Source organism: Protomyctophum parallelum (genome assembly GCF_964188405.1).
Source record: "Protomyctophum parallelum genome assembly, chromosome: 11".
Lineage (NCBI taxonomy): Eukaryota > Metazoa > Chordata > Actinopteri > Myctophiformes > Myctophidae > Protomyctophum > Protomyctophum parallelum.
This window is the reverse complement of record NC_139707.1, coordinates 13,159,924-13,183,087: the sequence shown is the minus strand read 5'-3', so window position 1 is coordinate 13,183,087 and position 23,164 is coordinate 13,159,924. Positions and strand designations below refer to the sequence as shown.

The following is a 23,164-nucleotide window of genomic DNA, read 5'->3' as shown; positions in this document are numbered from 1 at the left end:
GATTTTCGGTGGTTAGGTGACCACCGAACTACAACATGATGTCACAAGCCGTGGTGAAGAGCAAACCACCGCCACCGCTCCAGCCCTTCTCTCTGTTTTTACTCACCACCGCTCAATGTTATTTCAGCTCCGATGGTCAGCTCACCACCGGAGCGGTGGTCACCTCACCACCGAAAATCCAGACTATGAATAGGCCTTAAGACGTCACAGAGACAGAGGTGTGAAGGCCTATTCATAGTTTGGATTTTCGGTGGTGAGGTGACCACTGCTCCGGTGGTGAGGTGACCACCGCTCGGGTGGTGAGGTGACCACCGCTGCTCTCGGTGGTGAGGTGACCACCGCTCCGGTGGTGAGGTGACCACCGCTCCAGTGTTGAGGTGACCACCGCTCCCGGTGGTGAGGTGACCACCGCTGCTCTCGGTGGTGAGGTGACCACCGCTCCGGTGGTGAGGTGACCACCGCTCCGGTGGTGAGGTGACCACCGCTGCTCTCGGTGGTGAGGTGACCACCGCTCCGGTGGTGAGGTGACCACCGCTCCAGTGTTGAGGTGACCACTGCTCCCGGTGGTGAGGTGACCACCGCTCCCGGTGGTGAGGTGACCACCGCTCCGGTGGTGAGGTGACCACCGCTCCGGTGGTGAGGTAACCGAGAGAAGGGCTTGGTGGAGAGCAGCGGTTTGCTCTTCACGGCGGCTCTGTGACGTCATGTTGTAGTTTTTGGGTGAAGCGGTGGTCACACGTCATCACCGAAAATCCAGACTATGAATGGGGCCTTGAGGCGACGCAGGAGGGCGAGGGGACGGACGTCACAGAGACAGAGGTGTGAGGTGACGCAGCAGGGTGTGGGGATGGACGGACGGACGGACGTCACAGAGACAGAGGTGTGAGGTGACGCAGCAGGGTGTGGGGATGGACGGACGGACGTCACAGAGACAGAGGTGTGAGGTGACGCAGCAGGGTGTGGGGATGGACGGACGGACGGACGTCACAGAGACAGAGGTGTGAGGTGACGCAGCAGGGTGTGGGGATGGACGGACGTCACAGAGACAGAGGTGTGAGGTGACGCAGCAGGGTGTGGGGATGGACGGACGTCACAGAGACAGAGGTGTGAGGTGACGCAGCAGGGCGAGGGCCTGGCTCTCGTCCTCGGGGACGTCACAGAGCGGCTGCAGCAGCGGCCTCCCGTGGATGCACGTTGTCGCGTCATCGACGCCCAGCTGGCGCTCCATGCGCAGCACGATGGCCTTCACGTCGTCCCGGCTGGGGCGGGCGGGCAGCTGACGGGCCAATCGGACGGCCTCGCTCTGCGGGGGAGGAGGAGGGGGCAACCGTTAATCTATTAACCAATTTTTTACAGTTTTATGAAATACCAATTTTTTTCTTTATCAGTGGTGCTCAATATTTCATGTCAAGGACCCCCAAAAATGATATGTACCGACCCCCATCTGAAAATATGTTCTTCCAGGGATCCCTCCCAGAAGCAAAGATTTGAGTTAAAAACGTTCGCTCTGAAAGAATATATATTCAAAGATTTGTGCCAGATTTTCACCATTTTTCAAAAATAGCAGACCTACAAGCTCGTAGCGCGAGCTTATAAAGCTACATTATAACATAATGTTTAAAACACCAAAAGGGGTTCCCGCCCAAAACCCACTTCCAACGTGGCATTTAGAATGTCATTACAGGTGGACACTTGCAGATAGTCCTCTTTTCACCACCCAAGAAAACGGGACGTAACTACTACAAATAAAGGTAAGAAAGCCTTAGCATGGCATTCTCCTTTTAAGGTTGGGGTTCTGGGAGTTTAGGCCAAGTATAGTAGCCTGAACCCAGTTTGATTTGGCATGTCTGGAGCATTGTCGTGGAGCCTTTAGAGGTGCTGTACATACAGTATTACGTGGTACCAGAAGAAGAAAAGCACCTGCAGGTAGTTGGTGACTTTGAGCGGCCTGCAGTCACGCAGCGCTCCCCGCGCGGCGCTCCCCGAGCGCTGGACGACGCTCACGATCTCCCTCAGGTCTTCCAGGCCCACGAACGGCACGCAGTCGGCCATGGCCGTCACCTCCAGATGGCCGTCGGCTGCACGGGCCAAAGAAACGGTGCCAAAGAAATCACACGCCACCACGATTAACACATTTAGACCTGGAGTTCTACACACAATTCTTCTGTATCCTGGCAGTTTTCTGAAAATCCTAAAATCAGTAGTTCTCAAACTAATATTGGTGTCAAGGAGCCCCGGAATTATCTGTATAATTATAATTATAATAATATAAACGTTCGCTGTGAAATACCATATATTCAAAGATTTGCACGAGTCATGATTTTTTTAAATATTGTATTTTTCCAATAGCTACAGTTTAAAATAATGGTTAATTAAAGTGGTTAAAAGCTATTAGTGGCGACACGGATGCTTCCTCAGGGTCTAAATTAGCGGTCTAAATGGGTTAATACACTCCAGACGCCATCACTAACTCCAGGAACTCATAATGAATAAACATCGAGGCTCGCGCCCGTACGGACGGACGGACGGGGCGACCCAAGTCAAACACTGTGGCGTTCCAAATGGAGTGTTAAATGGCTGTTACAAGGGCCTCGACGGGGCCTCGACGGGGAGGAAGCTGTCACGCAGGGAGACGGAGAATGATGGCTCTGCTCCGCAGCGGAGGAACTCCTCTGTCTGTCCGTGACGAATGGATGCACACGCACACACACACACGCACGCACACGCAGCGCACACACGCATGCACGCAGCGCAGCACAGCACACAACTCACAGCTCTGACAAATGACTCTGGAAAACTAACTGAGCTGAGTGAGTTCGTGGATGGGGTCCAGAGTCCAGAGATTGACTGAAATTGTTGGGATGTTTCCGCAGCATAATATTTTGTGTTCTTCTGGTGAAATTGTTAGGATGTATCGCATCTATCCATCTATCGCATGTATCCACGCATCTGGTGGTGAACGGCGGGGCCCAGGCGGTCCTCCTAGCTGGACCGCAAGGTTGGCTTTTTTTGTTGTAAAACAATGAGTAATGGTAATATTTAGTGGTTTTCACTTTTACAAAAAAATAAATATATATATAATATAATATAATAATTCTTCTTAACCGTGCACTTGCACGGCAGCAAACCAATTCTGGGGAACATTCACCAAAAGCAGCTGATCTACAAGCTCACAAGCTGCCATGATGTTGTGCAGCCTATATATTTTGGTTCTTTGATTTTATATAGTGCTTAAATTATATAGTGCTTAAATTAGGTCTGCATTAGTAATGCAGACCGATAAAAATAAGTGTGGAAAACATCATTGATTTGTGATCAGTTTGACTGCTTAATGAACAGTAAAGACATCATGATTAGGTTAAACCTGGCTGTTAGCCTGGTCCGGAGCAGGCTAAATCCAAAGCATTAGTTTCCATGGTAACTAATGTAGCATCACTGTCATGAAACCGAATCAAGCCTCAACATATCCAGGTTAACTGGTTAAATTAATCTGGCAAGATTAACCAGTTTACATGAAACCGGTTAATCGCTGATCCAGGATATATTAAGCCAGGATATCTGTTAAATCCCGGCTTAATCTCTAATCCAAGTTTTGTGGAACGGGCCCCTGGTTGGAGAGTGGTGGCAATCAAGGACACACCCATTTTGTTCAGGAACCCCTGTTGGTGTTAGCATTATGTTATACTTTAGCTATTGAAAAATAGCAGATCTAAAAGCTCCTATTGTAGGTCTGCTATTTTTGAAAAATCAAAGAACGACTGACATAGAAACATAGCTTTTTCAGAAAACTGTCACGATTTAGAAGACATTTGTAGAATCGTTCCCAGGTCAAAATGGGTTAACAAGTGTATGTGTGCGTGCATGCGTGCGTGTGAGTGCAGGCAGCTACCTGGACATTCCATGACGGTGAAGCCGTTGGCGACCAGCCTGGGATCGCAGAACGAACGTCGTCCGTCCGCGTCGCAGCGATCCGACTTCTGCATGGTGCACAGCGCCCGCCACAACTCTGCCCCCCCCAGGACACTGGAGGAAACACACCCACAATGTGTAAACTCTACGCCCCAGAGGACACTGGAGGAAACACACCCACAATGACTGAACTCTGCCCCCCAAGAGGACACTGGAGGAAACACACTCACAATGTGTAAACTCTGCCTCCCAGAGGACACTGGAGGAAACACACCCACAATGTGTAAACTCTGCCCCCCAAGAAGACACTGGAGGAAACACACCCACAATGTGTAAACTCTACCCCCCAGAGGACACTGGAGGAAACACACCCACAATGTGTAAACTCTGCCCCCCAAGAAGACACTGGAGGAAACACACCCACAATGTGTAAACTCTACCCCCCAGAGGACACTGGAGGAAACACACCCACAATGTGTAAACTCTACCCCCCAGAGGACACTGCAGTACCTCACCTGTCTGTCAGGGTGACGGGGTGGGGCAGGCTCACCTGTCTGTCAGGGTGACGGGGTGGGGCAGGCTCACCTGTCTGTCAGGGTGACGGGGTGGGGCAGGCTCACCTGTCTGTCAGGGTGACGGGGTGGGGCAGGCTCACCTGTCTGTCAGGGTGACGGGGTGGGGCAGGCTCACCTGTCTGTCAGGGTGACGGGGTGGGGCAGGCTCACCTGTCTGTCAGGGTGACGGGGTGGGGCAGGCTCACCTGTCTGTCAGGGTGACGGGGTGGGGCAGGCTCACGGCGGGGAGCACGTTCTCCTCCAGGAGCCTCCGGAAGAGCAGGGCCTCTTCCACGCGGCACGGGTTCACCAGCGCAAGGCTGCGGCCGCCACGCAGCAGCAGCCAGGCGCTCTGAGACACGGCGCAGAGGCGCTCCACCAGGCGGATGCCGCCGCCCCGAGGCGGGGGGTTAGCGGGGAAGGCCCCAGCACTCTGGGACGACCAGAGGCGGCCGTGCCTCAGCCTGAGGTCGGCCATGTTGAAGGGGAGGGGCCGGCAGGGCTTGGCGGCGGCGTCGTCAGAAGGCTTCCTGCTCTTCTTCGGTGCGCTGCTGAAGAGGTGAACGGACACTAATGAGATGACAACCACAACTAAAAAACAGAACAAAATAAAAAAATATTAAAAAGAATAATAATAATAATAATATAACGATAACTAACTGAAACTGTATTGGGTGTTAACAAAACTAACTAAAACTAACTGAAATCATAGACAAAATGCCCATAGTTTTAGTTTTTAGTAACTGGCTTGAAAGAATATATATTCAAAGATTTGACCAATGCTCTGAGGCAGGCATTGGTCAAAGCTGGTGTTGATTAGCCAACGGTCTGTTATAGAGCGGAGTGGTCATTATCCAGAAATAACACACAGCTGAATTCAGCGATTGAACCAATCAGAATCAAGCATTCAACCAAGCCATGCATATACAGTATATATATATATATATATATATATATATATATAATTATTTTTTAATGTATTTATTTATTTTTATTATACAATAGGCCTACTTAAATTGGCCTTTTTTAAATCGTGCACTTGACAAAAAGTATAAAAAAATAGAACTAACAGTAAAACCGATCTATAATGAACACCAACCTCTGGTTGAAGAGCTCGTCCAGTAGCTGCTGGTGATTGGACGGGGCTTTGCGCTTGGCTCCCTGAGAGGCCACGCCCCTCCGCTGACCCCGGGGGTCACCCTGACCCAGGCCTCCTGTCAGGGATATAGGCAGTGGTGGAAAAAGTACTCAATTGTTTTACTCAAGTAAAAGTACCAATACTGCAATTTAGAACTACTTCGTTACAAGTAAAAGTACGGAATTGAAAATGTACTTGAGTAAAAGTACAAAAGTATCGGCATCAAAATGTTCTTAAGGTACTAAAAGTAAAAGTATTCATATTGCAGAATGTCCCATTTCACAAGTTCAAACTGTGTACACAATCTTTTGAAAATAGCAGATCTACCAGCTCACAATTGTCGCGTTGCAACGCATTGTGAGCTTGTAGATGGGCTATTTTCAAAATATTGTGTACACAGTTTGAACTTGTGAAATGTAGGGTATAAAAATATAGGGTATTATTTGTACCTGGTGAGAGCATCTTGTTGCGCTGCTGCTCCTGCTGTTGTTTGGCTTTCTCCTCATACCTGCACGCACGCACATGCACGCACGTACGCGCACACACACACACACACACACCGAATGTACAGAGTGAATAAACGACTGCGACGACAACAGCAACACGATGGAGAGGTCGAAAGCATAAAACATGTTTATTGTTTATGAGAAAATGCCAAATTATGACATAATTAATTACAGCTCTCTTTCCACACTATTACTGGAATATCCAGCATTTAAAATGATCTCCTGCCCCCCCCCACCCCGACCTCCCCCCCGCCCTCCGACTGACCTGTCGGGTTAACTGGTGTGTGTGTGTGTGTGTGTGTGTGCGTGTGTGTGTGTGCGTGTGTGTGCATGAGTGCAACGCCACTTAACAGCATGCACTGAGAGCTAGGAAGCCAAATATTTGGCCCATCTTATTTCACGTTTTAAAGACACATGCAGGGACGTGTGTGTGTGTGTGTGTATTCCCAACAGATGTGTTCTTTCCATACGCTCCCTCCATACCTTATATAAGCCCCCTGATGAGTGAGTTCTGCTGCTGCTGATACAGCATTTTCCACCCTTAACCCATTTCGGGCGGAAAACCCCCTTTTTGGTGTTTTAAAGCATTCTGTTCTACTTTAGCTATTGAAAAACAGCAGATCTACAAGCTCATAGTGCAGCACTCGGTGCTCGGTGATCTGCTATTTCTTTTTAATCAGGAAAATGTGTACGGCGCAAATCTTTGAATATATATATTATATTATTTTAGAGCGAACGTTTTTTACTCAAATCGTTGTTTCTGGGGGGCGTCCCTGGAACAACACATTTTCAGATGGGGGTCGGTTGACAATTACAGATAATTCTGGGGATCCTTGACATGAAATATTGAGCACCACTGATATAGAAACATATTATTTCTGAAAACGGTCAAGAAGATTTTTTTTTTTAATTTTGACGTAAAGGTCTAAACGGGCTAAATTACTTTAAATTGGTACGGCAGCAATCTAAGATAATTGGCTTGAAGCGTTTCAGTGTATATGACCTTATTCCATGATGAAGCTAATTATGATAATTGGGTTTGTGTTTTTTTTAGTGTAACGACCGCATACCGTATTTTAAAGATACGATTCTCTGACCAAAGCCCGATACTCCAAATCTCGGCCACTCGCGCTCATTCGGTCACTTTTGATCTATTTGATCTACGAAAATAATGTTGCCCCGTGCAGTGTATGCCATAGAGTAATACAAGGATAGAGACCGAACCGGAGCCATTTCATTTCAGTGGAAGAAGTGGAAGAAGTGGAAGAAGTTTCAGTGGAAGTTGCTCAGTGGCGTTTTGAAGCACCCGGAGGACTGCCGGAAGTATACTTATAACTCAATGGCTAGGACTACACCATACAATGTTATTGGTGACTGTAGGGCTACACCATACAATGTTATTGGTGACTGTAGGACTACACCATACAATGTTATTGGTGACTGTAGGACTACACCATACAATGTTATTGGTGACTGTAGGACTACACCATACAATGTTATTGGTGACTGTAGGACTACACCATACAATATTATTGGTGACTCCTGTAGGGCTACACCATACAATGTTATTGGTGACTGTAGGACTACACCATACAATGTTATTGGTGACTGTAGGACTACACCATACAATATTATTGGTGACTGTAGGACTACACCATACAATGTTATTGGTGACTCCTGTAGGACTACACCATACAATGTTATTGGTGACTCCTGTAGGACTACACCATACAATGTTATTGGTGACTCCTGTAGGACTACACCATACAATGTTATTGGTGACTCCTGTAGGACTACACCATACAATGTTATTGGTGACTCCTGTAGGACTACACCATACAATGTTATTGGTGACTCCTGTAGGACTACACCATACAATGTTATTGGTGACTCCTGTAGGACTACACCATACAATATTATTGGTGACTGTAGGACTACACCATACAATATTATTGGTGACTCCTGTAGGACTACACCATACAATATTATTGGTGACTCCTGTAGGACTACACCATACAATATTATTGGTGACTGTAGGACTACACCATACAATATTATTGGTGACTCCTGTAGGACTACACCATACAATATTATTGGTGACTGTAGGACTACACCATACAATATTATTGGTGACTCCTGTAGGACTACACCATACAATATTATTGGTGACTGTAGGACTACACCATACAATATTATTGGTGACTCCTGTAGGACTACACCATACAATATTATTGGTGACTCCTGTAGGACTACACCATACAATATTATTGGTGACTGTAGGACTACACCATACAATATTATTGGTGACTCCTGTAGGACTACACCATACAATATTATTGGTGACTCCTGTAGGACTACACCATACAATGTTATTGGTGACTCCTGTAGGACTACACCATACAATATTATTGGTGACTCCTGTAGGACTACACCATACAATGTTATTGGTGACTCCTGTAGGACTACACCATACAATGTTATTGGTGACTCCTGTAGGACTACACCATACAATGTTATTGGTGACTCCTGTAGGACTACACCATACAATGTTATTGGTGACTGTAGGACTACACCATACAATGTTATTGGTGACTGTAGGACTACACCATACAATGTTATTGGTGACTCCTGTAGGACTACACCATACAATATTATTGGTGACTCCTGTAGGACTACACCATACAATGTTATTGGTGACTCCTGTAGGACTACACCATACAATGTTATTGGTGACTGTAGGACTACACCATACAATGTTATTGGTGACTCCTGTAGGACTACACCATACAATGTTATTGGTGACTGTAGGACTACACCATACAATATTATTGGTGACTCCTGTAGGACTACACCATACAATGTTATTGGTGACTCCTGTAGGACTACACCATACAATGTTATTGGTGACTGTAGGACTACACCATACAATGTTATTGGTGACTCCTGTAGGACTACACCATACAATGTTATTGGTGACTCCTGTAGGACTACACCATACAATATTATTGGTGACTCCTGTAGGACTACACCATACAATGTTATTGGTGACTGTAGGACTACACCATACAATATTATTGGTGACTCCTGTAGGACTACACCATACAATATTATTGGTGACTCCTGTAGGACTACACCATACAATGTTATTGGTGACTGTAGGACTACACCATACAATGTTATTGGTGACCCCTGTAGGACTACACCATACAATGTTATTGGTGACTGTAGGACTACACCATACAATGTTATTGGTGACTCCTGTACGACTACACCATACAATGTTATTGGTGACTGTAGGACTACACCATACAATGTTATTGGTGACTCCTGTAGGACTACACCATACAATGTTATTGGTGACTGTAGGACTACACCATACAATGTTATTGGTGACTGTAGGACTACACCATACAATGTTATTGGTGACTGTAGGACTACACCATACAATATTATTGGTGACTCCTGTAGGACTACACCATACAATGTTATTGGTGACTCCTGTAGGACTACACCATACAATGTTATTGGTGACTCCTGTAGGACTACACCATACAATGTTATTGGTGACTCCTGTAGGACTACACCATACAATGTTATTGGTGACTCCTGTAGGACTACACCATACAATGTTATTGGTGACTCCTGTAGGACTACACCATACAATGTTATTGGTGACTCCTGTAGGACTACACCATACAATATTATTGGTGACTGTAGGACTACACCATACAATATTATTGGTGACTCCTGTAGGACTACACCATACAATATTATTGGTGACTCCTGTAGGACTACACCATACAATATTATTGGTGACTGTAGGACTACACCATACAATATTATTGGTGACTCCTGTAGGACTACACCATACAATATTATTGGTGACTGTAGGACTACACCATACAATATTATTGGTGACTCCTGTAGGACTACACCATACAATATTATTGGTGACTGTAGGACTACACCATACAATATTATTGGTGACTCCTGTAGGACTACACCATACAATATTATTGGTGACTCCTGTAGGACTACACCATACAATATTATTGGTGACTGTAGGACTACACCATACAATATTATTGGTGACTCCTGTAGGACTACACCATACAATATTATTGGTGACTCCTGTAGGACTACACCATACAATGTTATTGGTGACTCCTGTAGGACTACACCATACAATATTATTGGTGACTCCTGTAGGACTACACCATACAATGTTATTGGTGACTCCTGTAGGACTACACCATACAATGTTATTGGTGACTCCTGTAGGACTACACCATACAATGTTATTGGTGACTCCTGTAGGACTACACCATACAATGTTATTGGTGACTGTAGGACTACACCATACAATGTTATTGGTGACTGTAGGACTACACCATACAATGTTATTGGTGACTCCTGTAGGACTACACCATACAATATTATTGGTGACTCCTGTAGGACTACACCATACAATGTTATTGGTGACTCCTGTAGGACTACACCATACAATGTTATTGGTGACTGTAGGACTACACCATACAATGTTATTGGTGACTCCTGTAGGACTACACCATACAATATTATTGGTGACTCCTGTAGGACTACACCATACAATGTTATTGGTGACTGTAGGACTACACCATACAATATTATTGGTGACTCCTGTAGGACTACACCATACAATATTATTGGTGACTCCTGTAGGACTACACCATACAATGTTATTGGTGACTGTAGGACTACACCATACAATGTTATTGGTGACTCCTGTAGGACTACACCATACAATGTTATTGGTGACTGTAGGACTACACCATACAATGTTATTGGTGACTCCTGTAGGACTACACCATACAATGTTATTGGTGACTGTAGGACTACACCATACAATGTTATTGGTGACTCCTGTAGGACTACACCATACAATGTTATTGGTGACTGTAGGACTACACCATACAATGTTATTGGTGACTGTAGGACTACACCATACAATGTTATTGGTGACTGTAGGACTACACCATACAATATTATTGGTGACTCCTGTAGGACTACACCATACAATATTATTGGTGACTCCTGTAGGACTACACCATACAATATTATTGGTGACTCCTGTAGGACTACACCATACAATGTTATTGGTGACTCCTGTAGGACTACACCATACAATATTATTGGTGACTCCTGTAGGACTACACCATACAATATTATTGGTGACTCCTGTAGGACTACACCATACAATGTTATTGGTGACTGTAGGACTACACCATACAATGTTATTGGTGACTGTAGGACTACACCATACAATGTTATTGGTGACTCCTGTAGGACTACACCATACAATGTTATTGGTGACTCCTGTAGGGCTACACCATACAATGTTATTGGTGACTGTAGGACTACACCATACAATATTATTGGTGACTCCTGTAGGACTACACCATACAATATTATTGGTGACTCCTGTAGGACTACACCATACAATGTTATTGGTGACTGTAGGACTACACCATACAATATTATTGGTGACTCCTGTAGGACTACACCATACAATATTATTGGTGACTCCTGTAGGACTACACCATACAATATTATTGGTGACTCCTGTAGGACTACACCATACAATGTTATTGGTGACTCCTGTAGGACTACACCATACAATATTATTGGTGACTCCTGTAGGACTACACCATACAATGTTATTGGTGACTCCTGTAGGACTACACCATACAATGTTATTGGTGACTCCTGTAGGACTACACCATACAATGTTATTGGTGACTGTAGGTGGGACTACACCATACAATGCATTCAGTGGCTTATGAAAAGGTATTAAATACACCAAAATGTAATTTTAATGGCGTCCATAACAAAACGTGATATTGTAATTGGCTGACAATATTAGTGGGAGGGGCCTATGTACGCGACTGCGGCAACCACACTTCAAAATTGCGACCTTTCTAGATCTTCTTCTTCTTCTTCTCATTATTATTATGTGGCCATGCAGCCCTGTTCTGTTCTAGATGGACAATACTCAATTAAGTAAAAGTACCTAAAAGTGCAGTACTTAAGTAAAACATACTTAGTTACTTTTCACCACTGACACTTTGGAAACATGGGAGATATTTCACTGAGCTTCATGAGGAGCTGATGTTTATTTTTTTATTTTTTTGTTTAATGGTGGAAAAATTATTGACTACCTTCGTCTCATATTTAGGAGTCAGTCGTCTGTGGAAAATAGCTCACATCAACTACATTACCAGGCTGTGTTTTACACATGCAAATGACAGCCCCCCCCCCCCCCCCCCCTCGTCCCCACGTCCTCTCAATCTCTCTACCATGTGAATAACACAAAGTGGAAACATTAACCCATTTTGACCTGAGGACGATTCTACAAATGTCTTCTAAATCCTGAAGAATCTCATGTTTCTACGTCAGTGGTTCTCAACCTTTTTCATGTCAAGGACCCCCAGGATGATCTTAATTTGGCCACGGAGCTCCATCTGAAAATGTGTTGTTCCAGGGGACCCTCCCAGACGCAAAGATTTGAGTTAAAAACGTTTGCTCTGATTTTTTTTTTTTTTTTCACGATTTAAAAAAAATAGCAGACCTACAAGCTCTTATGAGCTTGTAGATCTGCTATTTTTCAATAGCTGAAGTATAACATAATGCTTGAAAACACCAAAAGGGGGTTCCCGCCCAGAATGGGTTAACACGTTCAGGACGGGAACCCATTTTGGTGCTTTAAAGCTGCTATAAACAATAATAATAATAATAATAATAATAAGCAATGATTAAAACGCTCCCCCCAAAAAATGTAGTCTCTGTGACACATCTAGGGGCCACAATCCGCATTCAAAGATGTTCCTAGAAGCTTCTAGGAAAAAATTTGGAAGAAAAAAAACCTGATAATGTGTGTGCAAATCTGTGAATGTATATTCCTTCATAGTGAACGTTTTAACTCAAATCTTTGCTTCTTGTCGTGGTCCCCTGAAACAAACAGATGGGGGGGTCAGTGGCATTACATATCATTTCTGGCGGTCCTTGACATGAAAATGTTTGAGAACCACCGATATAGAAACAGGTTTTTTCAGAAAACTGCCATGATTTAGAAGACGTTTTGTGGAATCTGGTCTCAGTCCTAAATGGGTTAATGTTCGGGAGTCGATGGTCTGGAAACACACTTACGCCCATCGGTTCTCAATTATTTTGTGCGTGTGCATGTGTGTGTGCACACACACACCACGGAAATGATTGAGCATGCAAATATGAAGATAAGAGCACCTCTCACTTCGCAGCACAAGTGTTATTAAAAAAACAAAACAATTAAATAACCGATTTTTGACATCCGTGAATCGATTAATAATCGTGAATATTTAATCGCAGAATCAATTTTATTGTCTACCCCTAGTGCTCAGGCTCCTCTGAGGCCCCTATGGGTGCATATAGGGCTCTACTCAGGGCCGTGAAGTGGTTAATGTATGTTACGTGGAGTAAAAGTACAATATTCGGATACGAGATATAGTGAAGTATTGGAAATGCTCAAGTAAAGAGTACAAATACCTCAAAATTGGACTTATGTAAAATTACTTAGCTACTTTCCACCAGCATTACTCACTTGTGGCGCTCGGCGTCGCCGAGGCTCTCCCACCGGCGGCTGACCTCGGCGCCGACCTCATGCGGGCTGGCGGCGGGCGCGTCGGCGAGGACGCTCGCCCGCGCCTCCCTGTCGAACAGCCCCTGTGGGGACAGCGCCGCCCTGGTGGCGCGCTGGCTGATCAGGTGGTACGCCGTCAGGGAGCCCCGCTTCTCCGTCACCATGTTGGGGGTCTTTCTGTCCTCCAGCCTCTGACCTCCGACCTCCGCTGAGAGAGAGAGAGTGAGAGAGAGAGAGAGAGAGAGAGAGAGAGAGATAGAGAGAACAAATCAAATCAAATCAAATCAATAGAAACTAAAATGAAAATGTCCTTTTTTTAGTTTAGCCTTTTTACACCCGTGTGAAGTGAGGGGTGAATAGCTGAATATAGGAGGGACTAGGGCTCCCTCAAAAATTTAACAGATCCGTCTTCAAGACACAGATATTGTGTACCAAACCGCTTTGCGTGATGTTCGGACAAAATCTGTAGGATGATTAAGAACATGATGATTGAATGAATGCGACAGCGGGCCAATCGGAACAGTTTCAATATAGTTTAAACCGTTGAAAATGACATGAAAACTCAGATTGGACGGTAGTTGAAGTTGATTGAGTTGGATACTGTTTCTCTAACATTGCCTCGTATTTCTAGTTTTTAAAAAAAATGTCATGCACATTTGTCCAGTGCATAGTCTACTGTAGGCTTGGTTGACTAGATCTAGACATTGACTAGACATTTTGAAGCTTTTGCTACTGAATTGATCGATTATTTATATGGAGAATCCCTGTCATTTAAGGGATAGGCATCATAAGGCGTCATGTGGCATGGAGTGAGTTAACACGCATCTCAACAGAGAAGGAAAAGCTTGCCAATGTCTACTCTCTTAGTAACAGTTGCTAAAGAGCCTATTGGACAAGGACGGGTTGGGGAGGGACTTAGTAACCGTTGCTAACGAGCCTATTGGACAAGGACGGGTTGGGGAGGGACTTAGTAAACGTTGCTAACGGGCCTATTGGACAAGGACGGGTTGGGGAGGGACTTAGTAAACGTTGCTAACAAGCCTATTGGACAAGGACGGGTTAGGGAGGGACTTAGAAAATGTTGCTAACGAGCCTATTGGACAAGGACGGGCTGGGGAGGGACTTAGCGAAGAGCTAATCGCGACCAGGCGATGGCGTGATAACTGCGACAGGACTTACGTGATGCTGCAAGCTCCGTTGTGGTAACAGTCGTGTCGTGGCAGTGGCTCGCGGAGACGGGTCGGTGGACTCTGACGGGTTGGAGGGGCTTCCCAGACGCAGGGTCCGACAAGGCAGTGCCCGCACTCCACGTCTCGGCAGAGGGCTGGCGCTCTCCGGGCACTTCTTCTGGGCCCGGGTGGTTCTGTACCCACTCGTTGGGGTAGTCGTCTGCCAGTCTGTTCGCCGCCCAACTGCATTCTGGGTGGTCGGTGGCCGCAGTGTCGGCACCGTCGTTCGAGCAGGGCTGTCGTCACGGTTACAATTTACAGCGCAAGCGTTTAGCATAACGGGCTCTATTTCCAGTCCATGCTAAACCCCTAAACGAGTGGTTCCCAAAGTTCCATTTGTGCACTCTCAGACTCAGAGTTAAATTAACATTGATTTTACGATATAAATTGGGAGTTCTAGATAGAAATGTCATTAAATGGGGGTCCATAGCCTATTACTAGTCGACTAGTAAATCCACTAGTCAACCTTGTTGGTACTAGTTGACTAGTTGATGAGACAAAAATTGTAGGCCTTAAGATCAGGTAGATTATAGTTACACCAATGTACACAGTTTTTAAATGTACAAATATTTATTTTGTATTTATTTTTTATTTTTTAAATATATTTTTTATCCCACGATTTTGTAACCCATTTTTCACCCCGGTGTCAATCATCTAATGTGATCCTGGGCTCTACACACCCTCCGCCAACCTGGGGAGAGCAACGGACTTGAACTCATGCTTCCTTCATGCTTGAGTGTCCAAGTTGCTCCTTTACACCTGACAGGGGGGAGTTTCCCTGGTTGGATGTAGCGCATGGAAGGAACACGTTATTCCAACCAGTTCCTTTCCCCTCCATCAGGCGCCCCGGCTGGCCAGGGGGAGGCAGTTTAGAGACCAGGATTACTGCATGTTTTTGTGAGGGTACCTACCCTACTTATTTTTTAGGTAGTTAAAGTAAAAATTACTAGAAGTGAATGCCCTAACATTGACACGAGAAAGAAAAAGAGGCAAAGAAGTTTAGGGATAAGGCGTTTAGCATGGACGAAATTAGAGCCCCTTGCGTCTCAACCCAGAGCCACATAGTAAGCAACAACAACACACGGTAATACATCCAACATAGGGGTGTAATCGATTTTAATTTCAAGAATCAAAGTATATCGAAATGTAAACGGCAACACTGACTGTGTGTGTCGTATGGTTTTGCAATGCAAAAAAACGATTGTATCAATACGATACTTTTCCATTCAATATCGCTACACTTGAAAGTAAGTGTGACGCGATGACGGCCTTATACTTACGTTCAGGAGAGAAGCATCGAACGAGTTGACGACCCAGTCCTCCGATACGGACGAGGAGGAGCTGCTATTAGCAGAGGTATGTGTTGCCGCAGACGGGATGCTGTCCCTCTGTCCACTCAGTGGCCCCCCAAATTCCCCCCGGACGCTGTCCGAGCGAGGGGACGGGACACTGTCCTCCCCGCACGGGACGCCGTCCCTCTGTCCACTCCGTGCCCCCCCGCGCGGGACGCTGTTGTCTGTGGACAGGGGCAGGTGGTGGGGGGCGTCGTGGCTGAAAGGCTCTCCGTCCTCCGAGCTCCTCCTGTTGTGGTCTGCGGAGGAGGCGTCGGCGGCTTCGGTTTCGGGAGATCTGTTGTGTTCTGCGGAGGACGAGGCGTCGGGGGGTTCGGCTTCGGCAGATCGGTAGCCGTACAGAGAAACCAGCATGGCCTCCACTGCTGTCAGCACGGCTTCCTGAAGGACACACACGCACAGTTGTTGAAGTGAAGCTCCGCTAAAACGGTGCAACTAAGAGATAAGAGGACAGATCTGTGTTCCGCTCATTGCTGTAGACCAGTGCTACACAACTTAAAGCTGCTATACGCAATAATATATACAATTTTTAATGACCTTTTTATTTATATATTCGTTGGTATTCAGACAGCCAGCAATGGGTAAAACACTCCACAAAAACATTTAGTCTCTGTGGCACATCTAGGGGCCACAATCTGCATTCAAAGATTTTCCCAGAAGCTTTGTCATTGGTCAATTTGCCTGAAAATTCATTTTCAGGGCAAGACCCATTTGAAAAGGATGCCCAGTTTGACATGCAAACAAAAAAAAATCTTCCAGGGGCCGCAAATGGCCCGCGGGCCGCCTATTGGGGAACCCTGCCCTAGAAGGACCCAGGACTTGCCGGGGGTCAGGTTGACCTCCAGGGTCAAAAGGCCAGTACCTTGTTGTGTAGAAGCACCTGGGTCTTGTCGGGGGTCAGGTTGACCTCCAGGGTCAAAGGTCAGTACCTTGTTCTGTAGAAGCACCTGGGTCTTGTCGGGGGTCAGGTTGACCTCCAGGGTCAAAGGTCAGTACCTTGTTGTGTAGAAGGACCTGGGTCTTGTCGGGGGTCAGATTGACCTCCAGGGTCAAAGGTCAGTACCTTGTCATGTAGAAGGACCTGGGTCTTGTCGGGGGTCAGATTGACGTCCAGGGAGCAGGGCGGGACGGTCACCATCAGCACCAGGGGGGCGGGGTAACGGCCGGACGACGACGACGTCGCCCCCTGCTGGGCGTACTGGGCCAGGTAGAGCTGGCGCACCAGCTGATGGACGCAGTGTCCACCAGGTGGCAGCGCGGTGCGTTCACCACATGAGGAGGAAACAGAACAACATTTAGACCAGAGAACAGACTCTACAAAATGTCTTCCCCAAATCACATTTTTTTTCTTTTGAAAAATGATGTTTCTGGGTCAGTGGTTCTCAAACTATTTCATGTGAAGGACCGCAAACATTATATGTATTTGGCCGCCGACCCCCATCTGAAAATATGTTGCTCCAGGGACCCTCCCCCCCACCCCCCCCCCCCAGAAGCAAAGATATGAGTTAAAGACGTTTGCTGTGAAATAATATATATTTGCACCACATTTTCACGATCTTTTAATGTAAAAGTATGTTGTATTTAATGTTCTGATTGCGACCAAAGGACTATGACATCCTGCAAATCACGTATGTCCGTCACATCTCCATATGCGACTAAATTTGACTGAGGGACTGCCATTGGATTTTTTCATTTCACATGAAAGCAGGGAATCATAGCTTCAAATTGGTTGTTCAGTTTGACCCACCAGTTTTGGAGATTATAGAGTAACATTACACCTAGCTACATGTTTAAGCATGTATTTCATATTTATATGTCGATTTTAGCTCTGACACTTAGTTTAGACATGCTCTAGTATGTGAAGAGTCTGCCTGTGCTATTAACTCATTTTGGGAAAAAACTATAAGTTTGGTGAAAAGCTGGAGTTTGCACGATGGCAGGCTCTCAGTCAAATCTGGTCACATATATGGTTGCCAATCCATCATGCCCATCATGACATCTCTTGCAATCATGGAGACCCTTAGATCTCCATATATGGATCTGACCTTGTGACATCACGTGACATCATGGAGACCCTTAACACCTCCACATATGGGCATCTCCATTTATGAAGATCACGACACTGACCTCATCTAACCCTGGAGGACCATACATAGAGAAGACTGGATAATCACCCAGATCTGCAAATATGGAGTTGGCCAGCACCTCAATTGTTGATCTGACCTCATCAAACCCTGTACACTCACCATGTACACGCTCCATATATGGCCAGTATATAATCCATTCCATATTATGTTGATGTGACCCCCCCCCCCATGCCAAAGTTCCAGCGCTCGCCCAGCAATCTGCCGTCACCCAGGCAGATTGGGTTTGGGCTCGCCCGACTGATCTTTGTACCTACATGATATCTTTGCTGTGGATGATCTCTGTACCTTCATGATATATTTGCTGTGGACTGATCTCTGTACCTTCATGATATCTTTGAGTGGATGATCTCTGTACTTTCATGATATCTTTGAGGGGATGATCTCTGTACCTTCATGATATCTTTGAGTGGATGATATCTGTACCTTCATGATCTCTTTGAGTGGATGATCTCTGTACCCTCGTGATATCTTTGAGTGGATGATCTCTGTACCTTCATGATATCTTTGAGTGGATGATCTCTGTACTCTCATGATATCTTTGAGGGGATGATCTCTGTACCTTCATGATATCTTTGAGTGGATGATCTATGTACCAGTACCTTCATGATATCTTTGTTGTGCACCGGTCTGGCGTTGATGAACAGGAAGGTTCTGTCGGGGCTGGTGGAGCTGCTAGAGATGTAGTCTGCCCCGGGCTTGGGGAAAAACCCCTCCAAAGAAATCTAGAAGGAAGGAAAATAATAAATATATACATAAAATAGTTTTTAGTTAACTAGTTGTTAACTTAAAAGTTAACAACTTTTAACATTCAGTAGATTTTCTGTGGTGTGGGGTTTTCTGGCTCAAACAGGTGCTCTGAGTTTCCTGCGGTTTGTGAAAATCCCATATATGTCAATGGGATTTGCCAGCAGATGTCACTGTTTTCACTGTTTTGCCTGTTTTCATTGCAGCTCAAGAAAGACTTCCAAACCCTAGAGAAAACTCCAGACTACAGAAGATCCAATGAATGTACAAAGTTCAGGTTTTTTGGAAGTAATTGAGGTGAAGAAATTCTTCAATTAAACGTAGCATTAACGCATTCTGCGTTAATGCTGTCTGCGTGTGCACGTGGCCGAGGAACGCACATGTGGGTCACTGGAAAAAAGTCCCCCCCCCCTTCCCCCGGTAGCCACATGTGCTGTGACAGACAATAGAAGTGCACTTTTACATTTAATTTTATTTCTCATACAAAGATGACAGGCTTACAAAACATAGTCTCGGCCCTTCAGGAAAAAAACCATGACCATCTGAGCAGCCATGCCATCATCTGGTTGAAGCTGAACCCCCCCCCCCCCAATGGGACCATTAGCGGTCTAGCTTTATGTCCTGAGTTCATGTCTGTGAGGTCACTGAAACACACACTTGGCTTCTCGTGCGCACCACGGAGCAATAAAGTGTGTAATCTTTATGGACCTTTTGAGAAGGCACGCTGATTTCCACACGGTGACATTTAGCACACGAGGAGGACTCCCGCTGCCCCGCACGTACGCAGCACGATGGGGCAAAAAGCCACCGCTGTCATTACATTTGCCTCGTCTCGACATGACTTGCCTTGGGGCTCGAGAAGCAAAGGGCTCGGGGAGAGAGAGAAAGAGAGAGAGAGGGGGAGAGAGTTGACTACCGGGCCAGTAACAAGATGACGGGGAGAGAGAGAGAGAGAGAGAGAGAGAGAGAGAGAGAGAGAGTTGACTCCCAGGCCAGTAACAAGATGACGGGGAGAGAGAGAGAGAGAGAGAGAGAGAGAGAGAGAGTTGACTCCCAGGCCAGTAAGTAAGATGACTCAACAGAAAATTAAACCGTTAAACTGTTATGATGTCAACTACTTGTTAAAAAATAAGAACAAAAAAACAGCAGACGAACGACGGACGGCTATAGTCTGAAATTATGGAAAACTATGATTCTTCAGACTCATAGTTAAAGAGACCCCCCCCCCCCCCCCCCTCGCAGACCTCGTTATTAACAGCGAGACGCAATCAAGCCAATGAAGTTAATAGAAGCGTTGCCGTTTTGAGGTTCGGGAGCAACATGTGCATTTAAAGCTCATTAGGGTCACTTTTACGAGAGGCACACGGCACACAGAGGGCACCTTTGGCCCCCTACAGGGCAGGGGTGGGCCACTTTAATGGTGGAGAGAGGGCCACTATATTTACACACTAACTCCAGAGGGTCCAAAACCACTTATCTCCGTATTTTAACTTTAGTTTTTCTTCTAATGCCCTACTTCTATTTTAGCAAAAGAATAGCCGATCTGCAAGCTCAAAATGCATCGCAGTGGGACACGTTTTGAGCTTGTAGATCGGCTATTTTTGCTATTATTTAAATTGCAATATTTTTTTTATTGGAATCCTGAAAAGTAACATTTTTATTCAATTTCAAATGCATTTAGTTATACTTAACCATAACCATATCTTAACCTATCTTAACCAATGTTTATCTTAACCTACAAACATTGGAAATAAGAAAAGACAATGAAATGTTAATAGTCTTTAAGCTACGAATAGACTGAAGTAATTAAATTAAGTAATCAATAATGTACCCAAATTCTGATATTAATTCACACGTTTAGACCATATCCGTGGTCATCATATGGGCATACCTAACAATGGATGCCAAAACATGGTCAAATTCTCATTTATGTGTGTTTTTAAATCAAAAGTCAATTATTAGCTTCGAACCAGCATATGACGTCATAACATATGCTGGCCCCGGACATACGCATCGTAGCACCTGACTGATAACATCGCAAGTAATGAAGCTCACCAGTTTGATTCCCATGCTTCATTTGACCTCCTCCACAGCTGGTTTTGATTAAAGAACTAATCAGTTTTAATCAAATTCAAGATGACATCCAGACAGTGTATTACTTGTTTTAAACTTAATCATCACGCTAAAATATGGATATACTGTATGTTGTGTATAGGTTAGAAATAATCCACTGGATTTTCCACATGTCTCCCTGCCAGTTTGTTTACAAACGAAATGCACGTGCAGAAAGTCACAGACTTTCAGACCCCATAGCCTGGAGCAGGGGTGGGCAACTTTGACGATGGCGAGGGCCAATATATTTCCACACTCACTCCAGAGGGCTATATTTGAATTGGAAACCTGAAAAGTAACCTAGTTTTTTATTGAATTTAAAATGCATTTAGTTATAATTATAGTTAACTTTATGAACTGTTATTAAACATAACTACATTGGACACAAAAAGACAATAACATTTTAATACTAGTCATTAAGTACTAGTCATGAAGTAATTAAAGCGGGTTTGGAATTGTAAACAGCTGAAATCAATACTACATCAGTATTCTGATATTAACATGGAGGGCCACACTAAGTGAAGGTGGGGGCCGCGTGTGGCCCCCGGGCCGCCAGTTGCCCACCCCTGGCCTGGAGGGATGCAACGCTCCGATTCGTTCAGAAACTTCAGAGCCAGCGTTTCAAGATGAAACTTCAAAATAAAAAAGGTGAGGGCTGGTGCATGTGGCCCCCGGGCCACCAGTTGCCCATGTACTGTATGCCCTATAGGCCACGGGATGGATGTGCGTTGTCTTGTTGCAACAAAAGAAAAAAAGAAAGAAACCGAGTGTCACATTCTTCGGTAGTCGACGTGTTAGTCAACAAAATCAACACTGGTGTTACGTACCTGTGGGTGTAGTTCCTGATGGTGTTACGTACCTGTGGTGGGTGTAGTTCCTGATGGTGTTACATACCTGTGGGTGTAGTTCCTGATGGTGTTACGTACCTGTGGGTGTAGTTCCTGATGGTGTTACCTACCTGTGGGTGTAGTTCCTGATGGTGTTACCTACCTGTGGGTGTAGTTCCTGATGGTGTTACGTACCTGTGGGTGTAGTTCCTGATGGTGTTACGTACCTGTGGGTGTAGTTCCTGATGGTGTTACATACCTGTGGGTGTAGTTCCTGATGGTGTTACCTACCTGTGGGTGTAGTTCCTGATGGTGTTACCTACCTGTGGGTGTAGTTCCTGATGGTGTTACATACCTGTGGGTGTAGTTCCTGATGGTGTTACGTACCTGTGGGTGTAGTTCCTGATGGTGTTACATACCTGTGGGTGTAGTTCCTGATGGTGTTACGTACCTGTGGGTGTAGTTCCTGATGGTGTTACATACCTGTGGGTGTAGTTCCTGATGGTGTTACGTACCTGTGGGTGTAGTTCCTGATGGTGTTACCTACCTGTGGGTGTAGTTCCTGATGGTGTTACCTACCTGTGGGTGTAGTTCCTGATGGTGTTACCTACCTGTGGGTGTAGTTCCTGATGGTGTTACGTACCTGTGGTGGGTGTAGTTCCTGATGGTGTTACGTACCTGTGGTGGGTGTAGTTCTTGAAGGTGTTACGTACCTGTGGTGGGTGTAGTTCTTGAAGGTGTTACGTACCTGTGGTGGGTGTAGTTCCTGAAGGTGTTACGTACCTGTGGGTGTAGTTCCTGATGGTGTTACGTACCTGTGGGTGTAGTTCCTGATGGTGTTACATACCTGTGGGTGTAGTTCCTGATGGTGTTACATACCTGTGGGTGTAGTTCCTGATGGTGTTACGTACCTGTGGGTGTAGTTGCTGGTGGTGACAGGGCACGAGGTTGGCCACGGCGCTGGAACCCAGCGTGACCAGGAGGGCACTTCT

General features: G+C 45.4%; 1 protein-coding gene across 1 annotated transcript in view; it reads right to left on the bottom strand.

Annotated features, from left to right (window-relative positions):
* Nucleotides 1–973: 973 nt before the first annotated feature.
* Nucleotides 974–23,164, bottom strand: part of LOC310866893 (PMS1 protein homolog 1-like) — a gene marked incomplete at its 5' end in the record, with an annotated part of 24,504 nt that continues 2,313 nt past the window's right edge. The window contains 12 exons of the mRNA XM_083776690.1: nucleotides 974–1,303; nucleotides 1,921–2,078; nucleotides 3,890–4,023; nucleotides 4,670–5,014; nucleotides 5,563–5,677; nucleotides 6,051–6,109; nucleotides 13,723–13,969; nucleotides 14,941–15,226; nucleotides 16,271–16,723; nucleotides 17,406–17,567; nucleotides 19,089–19,211; nucleotides 23,084–23,164. The exon at nucleotides 23,084–23,164 is cut by the window's right edge and continues 36 nt beyond it. Coding sequence (XP_083632816.1) covers nucleotides 1,091–1,303; nucleotides 1,921–2,078; nucleotides 3,890–4,023; nucleotides 4,670–5,014; nucleotides 5,563–5,677; nucleotides 6,051–6,109; nucleotides 13,723–13,969; nucleotides 14,941–15,226; nucleotides 16,271–16,723; nucleotides 17,406–17,567; nucleotides 19,089–19,211; nucleotides 23,084–23,164 — 2,376 coding nt within the window. The 3' untranslated portion in view covers nucleotides 974–1,090. The remainder of the gene's footprint in view (nucleotides 1,304–1,920; nucleotides 2,079–3,889; nucleotides 4,024–4,669; nucleotides 5,015–5,562; nucleotides 5,678–6,050; nucleotides 6,110–13,722; nucleotides 13,970–14,940; nucleotides 15,227–16,270; nucleotides 16,724–17,405; nucleotides 17,568–19,088; nucleotides 19,212–23,083) is intronic.